The 12,832-nt window shown below is 45.6% G+C and overlaps 1 protein-coding gene across 18 annotated transcripts in view; it reads right to left on the bottom strand.

The window, feature by feature from the left end:
- MAGI1 (membrane associated guanylate kinase, WW and PDZ domain containing 1) overlaps window positions 1–1,613 on the bottom strand; it is a 636,195-nt gene extending 634,582 nt beyond the window's left edge. For 12 of the 18 annotated variants that reach the window (XM_013053603.2, XM_013053606.2, XM_013053607.2 and 9 more), the window contains exon 1: window positions 646–1,612. In XM_013053603.2, the coding sequence (XP_012909057.2) occupies window positions 646–958 (313 nt within the window). In that variant the 5' untranslated portion in view covers window positions 959–1,612. Of the gene's footprint in view, window positions 1–645 lie in introns of all 18 variants that reach the window. The other 6 variants (XM_013053627.2, XM_004738316.3, XM_004738317.3 and 3 more) reach the window with 1 other exon arrangement.
- Window positions 1,614–12,832: the final 11,219 nt, after the last annotated feature.

The raw sequence follows: 12,832 nt of genomic DNA, 5'->3' as shown, positions 1-12,832 counted from the left end.
CTGACAGAAATACTCCTTTCCCTCCCCCCCACGCCTGGGGCTGGGCCACACGACCGAGACACATGCGTCATCCAGCTCTGGGGTGAATGCAGGATCTTCAGGCGGCGGGCACAGGAACCGCAGGGCGGTCGTACCCCAACCCACCTGGAGGGATACCAGGTGAAGCCGATTTCCTGAGGGAGGACGTCAGTAACCACAGACCCCTCTTCTCCTTCATACCCATTCCCCGGGTCTGTGAACGGATAAGTGGCAAAGGAATGCAGCGGCTGCGCTTGCTGCATCACTCCCCAGCAGGGCCCGGAGACCGTCCACTTTGCCACTTGCCTCAGTTTCCCAACTCTCCCTCCGGCGCAGGCGAAGCGGCACTGCACTTGGTGGCTGAGAAAACAGGTTGGCAAACCAGGCCAGGGAAAAGTCTCCCCGCTTCCCGACGCAAATCCAGCCTCCCCTTTCCAAAGCAGGTGGGCAAACAACCCACCATCTCTCAACAAGTTTGCTTATTTCACCACGACAGGGCGCACGGCCCCAACTTCCCCTCTAAGCTGCGCTCGCAGAAGGAACGCGGGAAACCGAGATGCGGCGGGGGGCGCTCCGCAGGCCTCTCCCCGTTTTGCGGGCGCCTCCCGGAGGCGCGTCCCGTCTTACCTTGTCTGACGGCTTTGAAGGTGACGGCCTCCTTGCAGCTGTCGATGACTCCCAGCACGTCATAGCGGGGCAAGCCGGACACCCGGATCCCCTGCACCTCCAGAAGCAGCTCCCCTTCGCCCAGCCGAGGGCCCTCGCCGCCGCCGGGAAGCCCCGCCGCTTCGGCCGCGGCCACCGCTCCAACATACGGAAACTCCCCATTCTCCGCACCCCCCAGCACCGTCACCCCCAGCTCACCCTGGGGTCCCCGCTTCACGGTGCATTCGTGAACCTTGCTAGTCCAGTGGTTCTTCTTCTGGATCACTCTCGACATGATGGGTTACACCCCTCCTCCCCCCAACACAAAAAATAATAATGCAATGAGAGACAGGTGCCCCCCACAGCACAAGTCCCCAAGCCCCCGCTGGTTCATGGGAGAGACATCTCCCCCAAAATAACGCAACGGGAGAGAGAAACTTGGCAGCCTCGCTCCCCTGCACACACTCGCGCACTCAAGCCATCATAAAACAAACTTTCTGGGCTTCCCCGCGAGCCCTGCACAGGCGCCCGCGAGCTTTGTTTGCATTCCGGTGCTTCTCGGTCCACGTTCCGGCGCCCGATCGTTCTCTCCCGGACCAGAGTCCACTCTGCGCCGCTTGGGTTATTTTTTTTTTTTTTCCTCCCTTCCTTCCTTTCTTGCCTCTTAGAAATGCGGTGTCTCCTCTTTGCCTCCCGCCTGGCTCGCCTTTCCTCGCTGGCGGGCTGTTCCTGAGGGTGAGGGAAGCCCTTCCAGCCAGTTGCCGGGAGCCCTGGAGACGCGGTTGCCGAGCGGGGGTTGGGGGGGACAGGAGGGAAGTGCCTGCGGCCCCTTTAAGCAGATACAAAGGCTCAGCTTGTTTTGTTACAGTTCATTCTATTCCGCGCCGCCGAGCGCAGCGGCCGGCGAGAGGAGACGCGCGCGCATGCGCCCCACGGCCGCCTGCCGGCCGGCCCGCCCCACCGCTCCTTCCCTAAGGGAGAGATTCCAGTGTGCTTCCCGTTGGGTCCTAAAACCGATCCTCCAAAAGGAGATTTAGTCCCCTCTACGCCCCCCTTTTATTCCTCCTTTTCTTTCCTTGCCCTCGAGTCAGCTAATCACTTCAGGGTAGGGGCATGTCCACGTGTTTTACCCCGACTGTTTGCAACTTTTGAAATACGGTCAGTCTGGCTTTGGCATTTTTAAAATCATTTCAAACAGGTGGGGGTTGGGGAGGCTCACACACTCACCCTCGCGCTCACACTCACGCACACACGCACGCACTCACGCCGGCCTAAGCCTCCTCACCGCCCTCGGCCAGTGGCTGGCCACGCTGTCGGTCACCCTCCCGGGCTGTCCACCCCCGCCCCCACACCCCGCGGTACTTCCCTCTAGTACCCCAGAGGTGGACCCGACCTGGAGGCGCGCTCCTGACCCTTGCCTGCCTGCGCCCACGGATTTGGGTCCTGGAGCTGGGACTGCCAGTGTCTCTGTGACGCTGGGTCCCCTGGCCCTCTACCTGGGATCCTTGTGAACTTTGGGGACACCCCTAAACTTTGGAGCCAACTTTTTAGGACACAGGGAAGACTATAGGCAAGGGAAAGTAGCCAAATGGCTGGGGGCGGTTCAAGCCTTCAACCTAAAAGGAACCTAGCTTTTTAACTTAATTTCAGCAAAGACTTTTGGAGCCAGTCATCTGTCCCAGGCTCAAGTTCCTGACTGAGCCGAGAATCCTTCGGACCCGCCCCGGGACCACGAGATTAAGATCACCCACTGGTCTGCGATCTGCACCCCAGTCCAGGCGCCCGTGGGGGCGGGGGAGTAGGCACCCACTGGTCTGGGATCTGCATCCGAGTCCAGGCGCCCGCGGGGGCGGGGCCTAGGCAGCCGCCTCTCAGAATTCATAGCCTGGGGATCAGTGCCGCCCTGGGGTGCCAGCCTAGCGATTGTCTATCCCCGCTAGGTTTGGGAATGAGCTCGGGGGCTACCTATAGAAATATTACCCTGCATTGGGAAGGCTGCCCTCCCCCAAATAGCCTCCAAATCGAGAGTCTCTTAAGCAATCTTTTTTCCTCAGTGACTTATAACATGTATTTTCTTCTTTGGTCACAGAAAAGATTCCAAGTGCTAAACAAGGGAGGGAGGGGACTCAGAAAGGGTGGGATGCTGCGGTGGTCCTTGTCGTCGGGGTTGAGAGCCAGCCTATGGTGTACGTTCCCACTGGTCCAATCTCTGTGTGACCTTGAGCAAGCTCCTTGACCCCTCAGAGCCCTCCTTTCTCCCCTGCTAAGTAAGCATAACAATACCTTACAAGGTTTTGGGGAGTATTACATAGAACACTTGTAAAGTGCCCAGCCTGTAAAGTGAATACTTGTAAAGTGGCATATAATAAAAACTTACATTAGTAGTAGTAGGATTTGGAAAAACAATTAGGAAATCATTTGGGGTCTCATATTAGATGATGATGATAAGTCCTCCTCTTTCTCCTAAAGCTTAAAATATATAGGCACACATTAAATGTTTTGGAAGTACTGTTTGTAGGGCGCTATTCTAAGCTAATAAAAATAAAGGAAGAATGTTGATGCTTCTCTCCTGGGATATTTGTGAAAGAAGGAAGTGGCCAATTTTTCCTGGCTCTTTTTAGTGAGAGAAACTTCATCTCCACTCTCTTTTCAAAGAAGCAATCAGTTTGTCTCAAACTTAACTGAATCAAAATGAGTGGGAGTTTTAAAGCTTTATTCCCAAGCCCAATTACAGATCCATCCAATCAGAATCTCAGGAACGGGCTCTCTCCTCTGGACTTTTAAGATCCCCCTGCCCTGGTGTTGGTATACAACACTGAGGACCACAGGTCTAGCCTCTTGATTGCTGAGCATTTTTAAAACACAGAATCTTTTGGAGAACAAACCTATGGTCCATTTCATCCTCTAGAGTGTAAGCCCCAGCAGGGCCAGGAACTTCAGCAGTTTGGTTTACAGACATGTCGGTTTCTAGAACAATGTTTTGTATGGAGTTAATGCTCAAATATACGTTGAATGAATCTCCCCATAAAAATGCACATTTTGGCATACCGTCTTAAAGTGCAGTCACAGATGCCCCTACAGATCACTAGGAAGCTTGACCTTGTGTGTTTTTCCCCTCTTCCCCACTCCATATTTTTGTAGTCTGATTGCTTGCCAAGAATCCCCCACCTACCTGGAATCAGTGACTCCCTACCTCCCCGTTCCACTTTCACTCCCTCCTGGATCAGTCTAAGGGGAGAGAGGCCAAGTGTTTTGCATGAATTCCTATGGCAGCACTACCATCTTCCCTCTCCAGGTGTCCCTGCCTTCGAGGAGGGGAAAGGACCAGGAATTTAGCATCCTTCAGGTTTCAAATGTGGAATAACCCCCAGAAAAGGAGGGATACGTGAGGATACAGAGGGTGGAATGGAGAGAGGTGTAGAGAGACACATTATTAATCCAGGAACATAAAAGAAATACCTCAAACCTCCAAAGCAGCTAAAACCACCAATTTCCAGGTACTAAGTTTATGATGTTCTGGAACTTTCTTCTCCTCCTACCCTTTCTATCTCTGCTGTTACGACGAGTCCAGTTCTTATTGTCCCAGTCTGGAAGCAGAGCAGAAATCATATCTATCCTATCCAAGCTTTGAGTCCTCAGCACCTAAACCCATGCCTTGCTTGGGGTGTGCCCCATACACATTGCTGAATGAGTACGTGTATGCACAGGTAAAGTATGACATGAAAGTGGAGCACCTGGCTGGCTCAGTCAGTAGAGCATAAGACTCTTGATCTCAGAACTGTGGGTTTGAGCCCGACATTGGGTGTAGAGATTTAAAAAAAAAATTGTAATATTAAACTCTATGTGACCTTTGACATAAAATCTATTTAGATTTGGTGACTAGAATTGACTGCTTTCTTGAAAGGGCTTATAGTTATCTTGAAGTAGATTTTTCTTGACTAGAGGTAAAACAGGATCCGAGGGTTTGGGCTTCTTTCACTTATGCTAGGACTTCGGCAATGTATTCCAATGGCGAAAATAATATCACAGAATATCTAACTTTGAGGCTTACCATATGTGCCAGAATCATTCTGTGTATTATTTTATTTAGTTGTCACAACAACTGTATGAGGTAGGTTTGATTTGGATTTTACATGAATGACCTCGATTTTACAATTGAGAAATACGAAACAAGTCAAGAAACTTGCTTCCAAGCATGGAAGTGATGAAGCTAGGATATGAATGTAGAGGCATGATTCAAAGTCCACACGCAAAACCACTGTAGGATGTAGCTATCTGCCATTTAGCATACTCAGGTAATAGCACTTTTTTTTTTTTTGGCCCTTGTATCTGCCACATAATGTGTGTATCCTAATTAAGTCACCCTCTTATCTCTTCCCTATAATGTGATAGAATATGCTGATCCACTCTGAAATCCAATCTCTCGTTCCTCATTCGTGGACTCAACATGAATAAATGTACTGGGATGTAAAGAGGATTAATTTGCAAACATTCCTACATTGTTTGGAGCTCTGTGGGCTGTGGTACAGGTGATATTCCAAACGTCCTTATACTGTTACTGTGCAAGCATTTCAACAATGAAATCTTAATAAACGCAATAGATTCAGATGAGAACTAAACTGTAACACAATACACTCTACACAAATTAAGGCCTTATTTTCTCCTAACGAATTTCACGAAAGGAAAAGGAAAAAAAACGTGACTATAACATGTGTGTCTCTTTTCTCTCTTCCGAATATGTTTCTTCCTAAAGTTTTCCACTTGTGATTAGAGAAATTTGTCATGGCCATCTAAAGTGGCATTTTACTTCATTTTTCTGGTAACATGAGGATGGTAAATGAGTTGGTTGGCTCTGGGGCAAAGGAGGTCTTATAAATTGGTTATCTTTTAATTTCTGCAGAATGCCATCAAGAAGCATCAATTATAGATATCAAAATAAATACTCTGTATTCAGTTAGGTAACTGAGTTCGTCCTGGTGATTTAGAGCAGAAGATCAATGGAGAAGGTTGAAGCCATTAGTTGAGAAGGAAGGAAAATGGTAAGGAGAGCCATTTTCCTCGTCATCAGTGAGAGGCACTTTTATGATTTACTTGATAACTTGTTCTTTTCTGCACAGGGAGGCAGCTGGGTGGTTTTCTCTGACCATAGTATTCCTCCCTTCAGTACTTCCAGATAGGAAAGAAGAAATAAAATGTTAATTCTTAAGCTCTTCCAAGATATCACACATGAACTATTCTTTTTTTTTTTAAGATTTTATTTATTTATTTGACAGAGAGAGATCACAAGTAGGCAGAGAGAGAGAGAGGAGAAAGCAGGCTTCCTGCTGAGCAGAGAGCCCGATGTGGGACTCGATCCCAGGACCCTGAGATCATGACCCGAGCCGAAGGCAGCGGCTTAACCCACTGAGCCACCCAGGCGCCCCTGAACTATTCTTTTAATACCCCAGAAGAGATGGGATGCCTGGGTGGCTCAGTTGGTTGGACAACTGCCTTCGGCTCAGGTCATGATCCCGGAGTCCTGGGATCGAGTCCCGCATCGGGCTCCCAGCTCTGCGGGGAGTCTGCTTCTCTCTCTGACCTTCTCCTCGCTCATGTTCTCTCTCACTGTCTCTCTCTCAAATAAATAAATAAAATCTTTAAAAAAAAAAAAATACCCCAGAAGAGTAACTCCAGGAAGAGGGTCTAACCCTGGCCACTGTTGTGGTTTGCTTCCATGTGAAAAATAAACACTGATAACTACAAGATTTGAAATTTGATGTTGGGGGATGTTTGATGTTTGAGGAGCCAAGAGAAACCCAAGAATTTATCATGGGCATCTCCCCTAAATTTTCACCAAAGTTTCAGCTGTATAAAACACGAAATATCATCCTGCATAATTCCCCTGAGAATACACCTGATGATAGTGTTAATTTCCTTGGGAACAGGATATTTGCATTCTTTGATAACAGATGTGTGTATCTCCTTTCTATTTCCAAATCTGAAAATACAGACATTTGAGTACAGAAGATCCTTAAATAATTCAGGATTTTATTATTGAAGTTGTTCATGCTCTATATTTCTTCTTTATTTTAGATACTCAACCTACTGAGCCACCCAGGCAACCCCTATTTATTTATTTAGAGAGAGGGAGTGTGCACGTGCATGAGTATGAGGCAGGGGAGAGGGGCAGAAGGAGAGAATCTTCAAGCAGCCTCTCCACTGAGCACAGAGCCCAACACAGGGCTTGACCTCGTGACCCATGAGATCATGACCTGAGCTGAAAACAAGAGTCAGATGCTCAACCAGCTGAGCCACCCAAGCACCCACCCGATGAGATGTCCATATTTTCTAAAATACCTGAGTAATACTCATTTTTGCAGAACAATTTTTTAAATAGATAATAAAAAGGCAGCCTTAAGTTAAGTCATTTGAAATTATAGTCCCAAGAGATAAGTTTTTACATGAGTGTATCTTCTTGACTTTGGCCAACACAAACACACATACATGCGTGCACACACAGAAGCTACCCTCTTAAGTTCTCCCTCTTTTCACTTGGGATTTAGAGTTAATTCATGGAATTAAATAATCCTTTTTATGATGTTCCACTCACTAATATACTATCAATTTCCCATTTGTAAACATAAACCTATATTTATCCCACTTTGAGTAGCTTGTTTAATTTTCAAAAATATTGTATTCTTGGGACACCTGGGTGGCTCAGTCAGTTAAGCCGCTGCCTTTGGCTCAGGTCATGATCCCAGGATCCTGGGATCAAGTCCCGCATTGGGATCCTTGCTCAGTGGGGAGCCTATGTCACTCTCTGCCTTTGCCTACCACTCTGCCTGCTTGTGTGCTGCCTCTCTCTCTCTCTCTCTGACAAATAAATAAATAAATAAGTCCTCAGAAAAAATATATATTGTATTCTTTCAATGTTCCCAAGGTAAATATTTAACCATTGCCTGTTAATGATCATTTAAGATTCTGAGTGGGCCTTAAAGTAATCATTTGTATTGGGATGTTTTGGTTGCCAGTGACAGAAACCCAGTTGAACTAGTTTAAACAAAAAAAGTCAGTGAATTAGCCCATGGAACTTGACAAACCAGAAGTGAAACCAGTTTTCAGCACTGCTCCATAATGAGACTGGAGGCTCTGCTCTTGGCTTTCTCCCCCCAAGTCTCTGGGCTCTCCTTCCCTCTGTTGCCCTCAGCCCTTCCTACCACAGACTGGCCTTCTCCAGACAGCCAGGAAGCAGCTCTCACTGCGCAAGCTTCACAATCCCAGAAGAAAGGAGATTTTCACTCACAGATGGAAAAAGCAATCAGAGAAATTTCAGTCTCTATGAAAGCTTCCAGTTTCAGTTGTTCAGATACAAGTAGAGTCTGCCTCTCTTTCAGTGGCTTTGACAATAAACACCGTGAGTCACAAACTTCATTAGCTGCCTGATCAAGCCTGGCCAGGGTGTGTGTAAACTTGGGACTAAAGAAATCTCATCAAGGTGGGTTCCTCTGGGGGCTCTTAAAGAGATCCCCTTTTCTACAGTGAGCTCGGAGTTCCAAGAATTCAGATAGTGGTAGGAATTTGATTCCAACCAAAGCTGCAGGGGTTGTCCCACATTTGAGTAGTTCAAAGACATCCTAAGGCTGGGAACAGCTTAGGATTGAGCCCTTTACAAAGGAAGCCAGTCAGGGGTGAGACTTGTTTAATAGAGATGTGTTGTTAAACTACCTAACATCGACTTCAGATGTTCTGAAGTGAGTTTTTCTGGGGCAAAACTGAAAAAAAGAATTAAATATTCCAAGATGGGGGGCAACAGGGTGGCTCAGTGGGTTAGGCCACTGCCTTTGGCTCAGGTCATGATCTCAAGAGTCCTGGGATCAAGTCACGCATCGGGCTCTCTGCTCACCAGGGAGCCTGCTTCCTCCTCTCTCTCTGCCTGCCTCTCTACCTACTTGTGATCTCTGTCAAATAAATAAATAAAATCTTTTGAAAAAATTAATTAAAAATAAATAAATAAATAAATATTCCAAGATGACCATGACAGTTGGTAGATTGTTTCCATTCAGTCATTCATTCAACAAATGTTGATTAAATACTTATTTTGTCAATCCTTCTAGGCACTGGTTCCACAGAACTAAGTGACACACTTTTTTTCCTTCCTGGAGGGAGCTTGCTTCCTAACTGGATTCTGGAATAAGAAAACAGACCAGGGCCTAGCCAGGCTGACTCAGTAAGTAGAGCCTACACCTCTTAATCTTAGGGGTTGTAATTCAAGCCCTATGCTGGATATAGAATTTACTTTAAAATTTAAAAAAGAGGGGTGCCTGGGTGGCTCAGTGGGTTAAAGTCTCTGCCTTCAGCTCAGGTCATGATCCCAGAGTCCTGGGATCAAGCCCCACATCAGGCTCTCTGCTCAGCAGGGATCCTGCTTTCCCCCTCTCTCTGCCTGCCTCTCTGCCTACTTGTGATCTCTGTCTGTCGAATAAATAAATAAAATCTTTTTAAAAAAAATTTAAAAAAGAAAAGAGAATTCAAAAAGAAAAGAAAAAAAAACCAGACCAGTTCAATACTGTTTGGTAAGTTCGGTGACCGGCTGCCCAGGATGATCCTAAAGGACATCCTATTTTTTTTTTTTTTGTCCAAGAGAAGGAGCAGTGGGAGGGGCAGAGGGAGAGGGGGGAGAGAGAATTTTATGCAGACTTCCTGCTGAGCGTGGAGCCCACTAAGGGGCTTGATCCCACAACCCTGACCTCATGATCTGAGCAAAAACCAAGATTTGGAGGCTTAACTGACTGAGCCACCTAGGTGCCCCTGAAGGACATTTTATAAGGGAGGATTGTAATTTATAAACATGGCTTCAGAAATTAAAGGTGCCATTGTTAGAACTTCTTGACTCCTCCCCCTCTAATTTATTTTAATGGTATTTTAAGAGCTGAAAGACAAAGTCCGGCTTTATGATCACATTATGGTACTTGAATGTGTGTTTTATGGAGCCATTCATACGGTTCTCAGATGATTTCAGTCGCCCACAGTGCAAATATATATTTCCGTAAAGCACAACTCTGTCTTGCTACAGAGCTGATCCAGCAAACGCTAGGTGGGGTTTGAGAAGATGACTCAGGATAATGAAGCAATCTGGAGTCTGAGCAACCTTGCTCTTTGAACTGTGCCATCTTTGGAAAATTGTTCCCCAGAAAATCCTGTCCGTAGATGAATGAGGACCCAAAAAATGTATTATTCACTTTCCAAATTAAGCATGTTTCTAGAATTTTAAACTTCTTTTTATGGACTGTTGCCCAGGTGAGGGGAGCCTTAGCCAAACCCAGAGTTTGGCTCTCCCCAGGGAGTCAGTGCCCAAATTTGGAGTCCTTATATCTAGAACATTCCTGGCACTAACTTGCTGAGAAATACAGCATGCCTGAGTTTGGGTACCCCAAGGATTTTACATGCTGTTGGGAACTGCTGAATTAAGCTAAGTGTTGGAAGACACTGCAGTTTTAATTATTAAGTTAGCCCTCTGCTTTAGCAAAAGCGCAAGCTGGCATACACTTGGGAATGTTTCCCCTCCCAAACTCACAGCATTTTTCAGATATTTGACCTTGATCTTGTGACCTTTCCTCTAGAATCCTGAGAGTTCTGGGAACACTCATGGCTGAGTGATGGGAGCCGAAACTGGACAGATAGCAAATCTTTTTTTTGTTTTCTTTTTTTTTTGTTCCACTGAAATCCTCCTTTACCCTGTTTCACAGTAGACTTAACTTCCCCTTCAGTTATTAGTTTGATTTTAACATACCATCTCAGTCTGACTGTACTTTTTTAATTGACACCACTAAAGCTCAAAACTATTAAAGCTATACGATCCACTTGCTAAGGCAAGCTGACATTTCCTGATGCTATTCTATAGATAGCTGACAGCCTTCTCCAGGCTAGTGTTTTCCACCTTTTCTGAATGCTTTTCAGAGTAATAAATGCATTTTGCTTCACTTCCCAGCACACATACACAAAATACATGTGACTGAAACAAAAGTTTCATGAAACCGTATTTCTCCTTTCTGTGTAGGATACACTATGGAAGGGTAATATGGCCCATAGCCAGATCCATTCCTTAACCTTTCCCTATATCACCAGTGAGTTAAGGATGGTCTTACATGTTTAAATGACTGAAAAACAAATTAAAAAAAAAATAACATTTATGTTGAGGCATATTTATAAAATGCCTTGAAGTCCTCTAAATCTTTGTGTTTATTATCTCATTAAATCTTTAGACTAATTTGTGTTCATCAAAATCATGACCAAAATAGAAATGGTTAATGAAAATAGAAATTGGTTAACAGGTTTTGAATGTGCTGGGTAAATGCTTTAGATGTTGTATTTATTTAAACCTCTCTACTCTATGAGGCAGGGGGCATTAGCATTCCCATTTTACATATGAAGAAACAGAGGCTTAACCGGACTAGATGACTTGCACAGGATCACAGAACTAGGAAGTTTCAGTTGGAATTTTTTTTTTTAAGATTTTGTTTATTTATTTGACAGAGAGAAATCACAAGTAGACGGAGAGGCAGGCAGAGAGAGACAGAGGGAAGCAGGCTCCCTGCTGAGCAGAGAGCCCGATGCGGGACTCGATCCCAGGACCCTGAGATCATGACCTGAGCCGAAGGCAGCTGCTTAACCCACTGAGCTACCCAGGCGCCCTCAGTTGGAATTTGATCTTTGGTTTCTCTGCTTCTGGATCTGTGATTTTTACTGCTCCGGTGTTGGTAGCTTCTCCTTCTTCTTCTTCTTTTTTTATTTTATTAAGATTCCAATCACCTATTTGACAGAAAGAGAGAGATAGGGAGAGAGGGAACATAAGCAGGGGGAGTGAGAGAGGTAGAGGCAGGCTTCCCAATGATCAGGAGCCTGACGCAGGGCCCTATCCTAGGATCGCTAGACCATGACTCAGGCCAAAGGCAGACACATAAAGACTGAGCCCCCCAGGCACTCCAGTGTTGGTAGCTTCTTGACCACAACTTGACACATAACTTGCGTCCAGTGCATATTTGAAGAACGAATGAATACGTGCGTGAATGGATGAAGGATCCAGGGATAGAAGGAGGGTCTCTTGTGATTCTGACCAACTATGGGAATACAGATAAATCGGGTGATTGCTCCATGCTTTTAAAAGCAAGCAAACAGGACACCTGGGTGGCTCAGTTGGTTCAGCACCCGACTTCCTCTCAGGTCATGATATCAGGGTCCTGGGATCAAGCCCCAAGTCAAGCCCTGCATCAGGCTCTGTACTCAGTCGAGTGTCTGCTTGAGGATTCTCTCTCTCTCTCCCTGTGTCCCCTACCCCGCCCCACTTGCACACACACTCTCTCTAAAAATAAAATAAATACATCTTGTTTTTAAAAAGCAAGCAAGCAAACAAAGTAAATGTCTCACTTGTCGAATGCCAAAAGGTATATGTAAATACTTTCAATACCTTTTCTCCTTTGAACCTTATAATGACACTAGGAGGCAGAGATTATCCCTATTTTGCAGAAGAGACTAAAGTTCAGAGAGGTTAAGTACTCTACCTAAGTACTCTACCAGGATCCGAGCCAAAGGCAGAGGCTCAACCTACTGAGCCACACAGGTGCCCCTAACATCATATTTTTAATCACTGTGCCGTGTACCTCCATTTATTAATTTAGTTTCAAGTTTATTTATTTATTTATTTATTTGCATTGTCTCTACACCCAACATGGGGCTCAAGCTCATAACCCTGAGCTCGAGACACATGCTCCTCCTCCTGAGCCCACCCCCATTTATTAATTACTAATGCCACTATAATACTAACCAGCCCATAGTTTCTTAGGCAAAATAAACAATGCATCACAGCCTTTATTCATAACTATAATGGGGGCAGCTGGATGGCTCAGTTGGTTAAACATCTGCCTTTGGCTCAGGTCATGATCCCAGGATCCTAGGTCCAAGCCCCATATTGGGCTCTTTGCCCTGTGGGGAGCCTGCTTCTCCCTGTCCTGCTGCCACTCCCCCTGCTTGTTCTCTCTCTCTCTGTCAAATAAATAAAATATTTTTTTAAATTACTATAATTTTTATACTAATGTATTTCTCTATCAAAAAATTCAAAACCCAAGGTGGAAGAAGTAGAGGAGGTATAGAGATGTCTTTCAGTACATTTGATATGAACACTGTGTTATTAAAA

The sequence above is a fragment of the Mustela putorius genome, unplaced genomic scaffold (genome assembly GCF_011764305.1).
Source record: "Mustela putorius furo isolate JIRA1106 unplaced genomic scaffold, ASM1176430v1.1 tig00000095_pilon_pilon_pilon, whole genome shotgun sequence".
In the NCBI taxonomy this organism is placed as follows: domain Eukaryota; kingdom Metazoa; phylum Chordata; class Mammalia; order Carnivora; family Mustelidae; genus Mustela; species Mustela putorius.
Note: the sequence above shows the minus strand (reverse complement) of the source record. Positions and strands in the feature narration are given on the sequence as shown.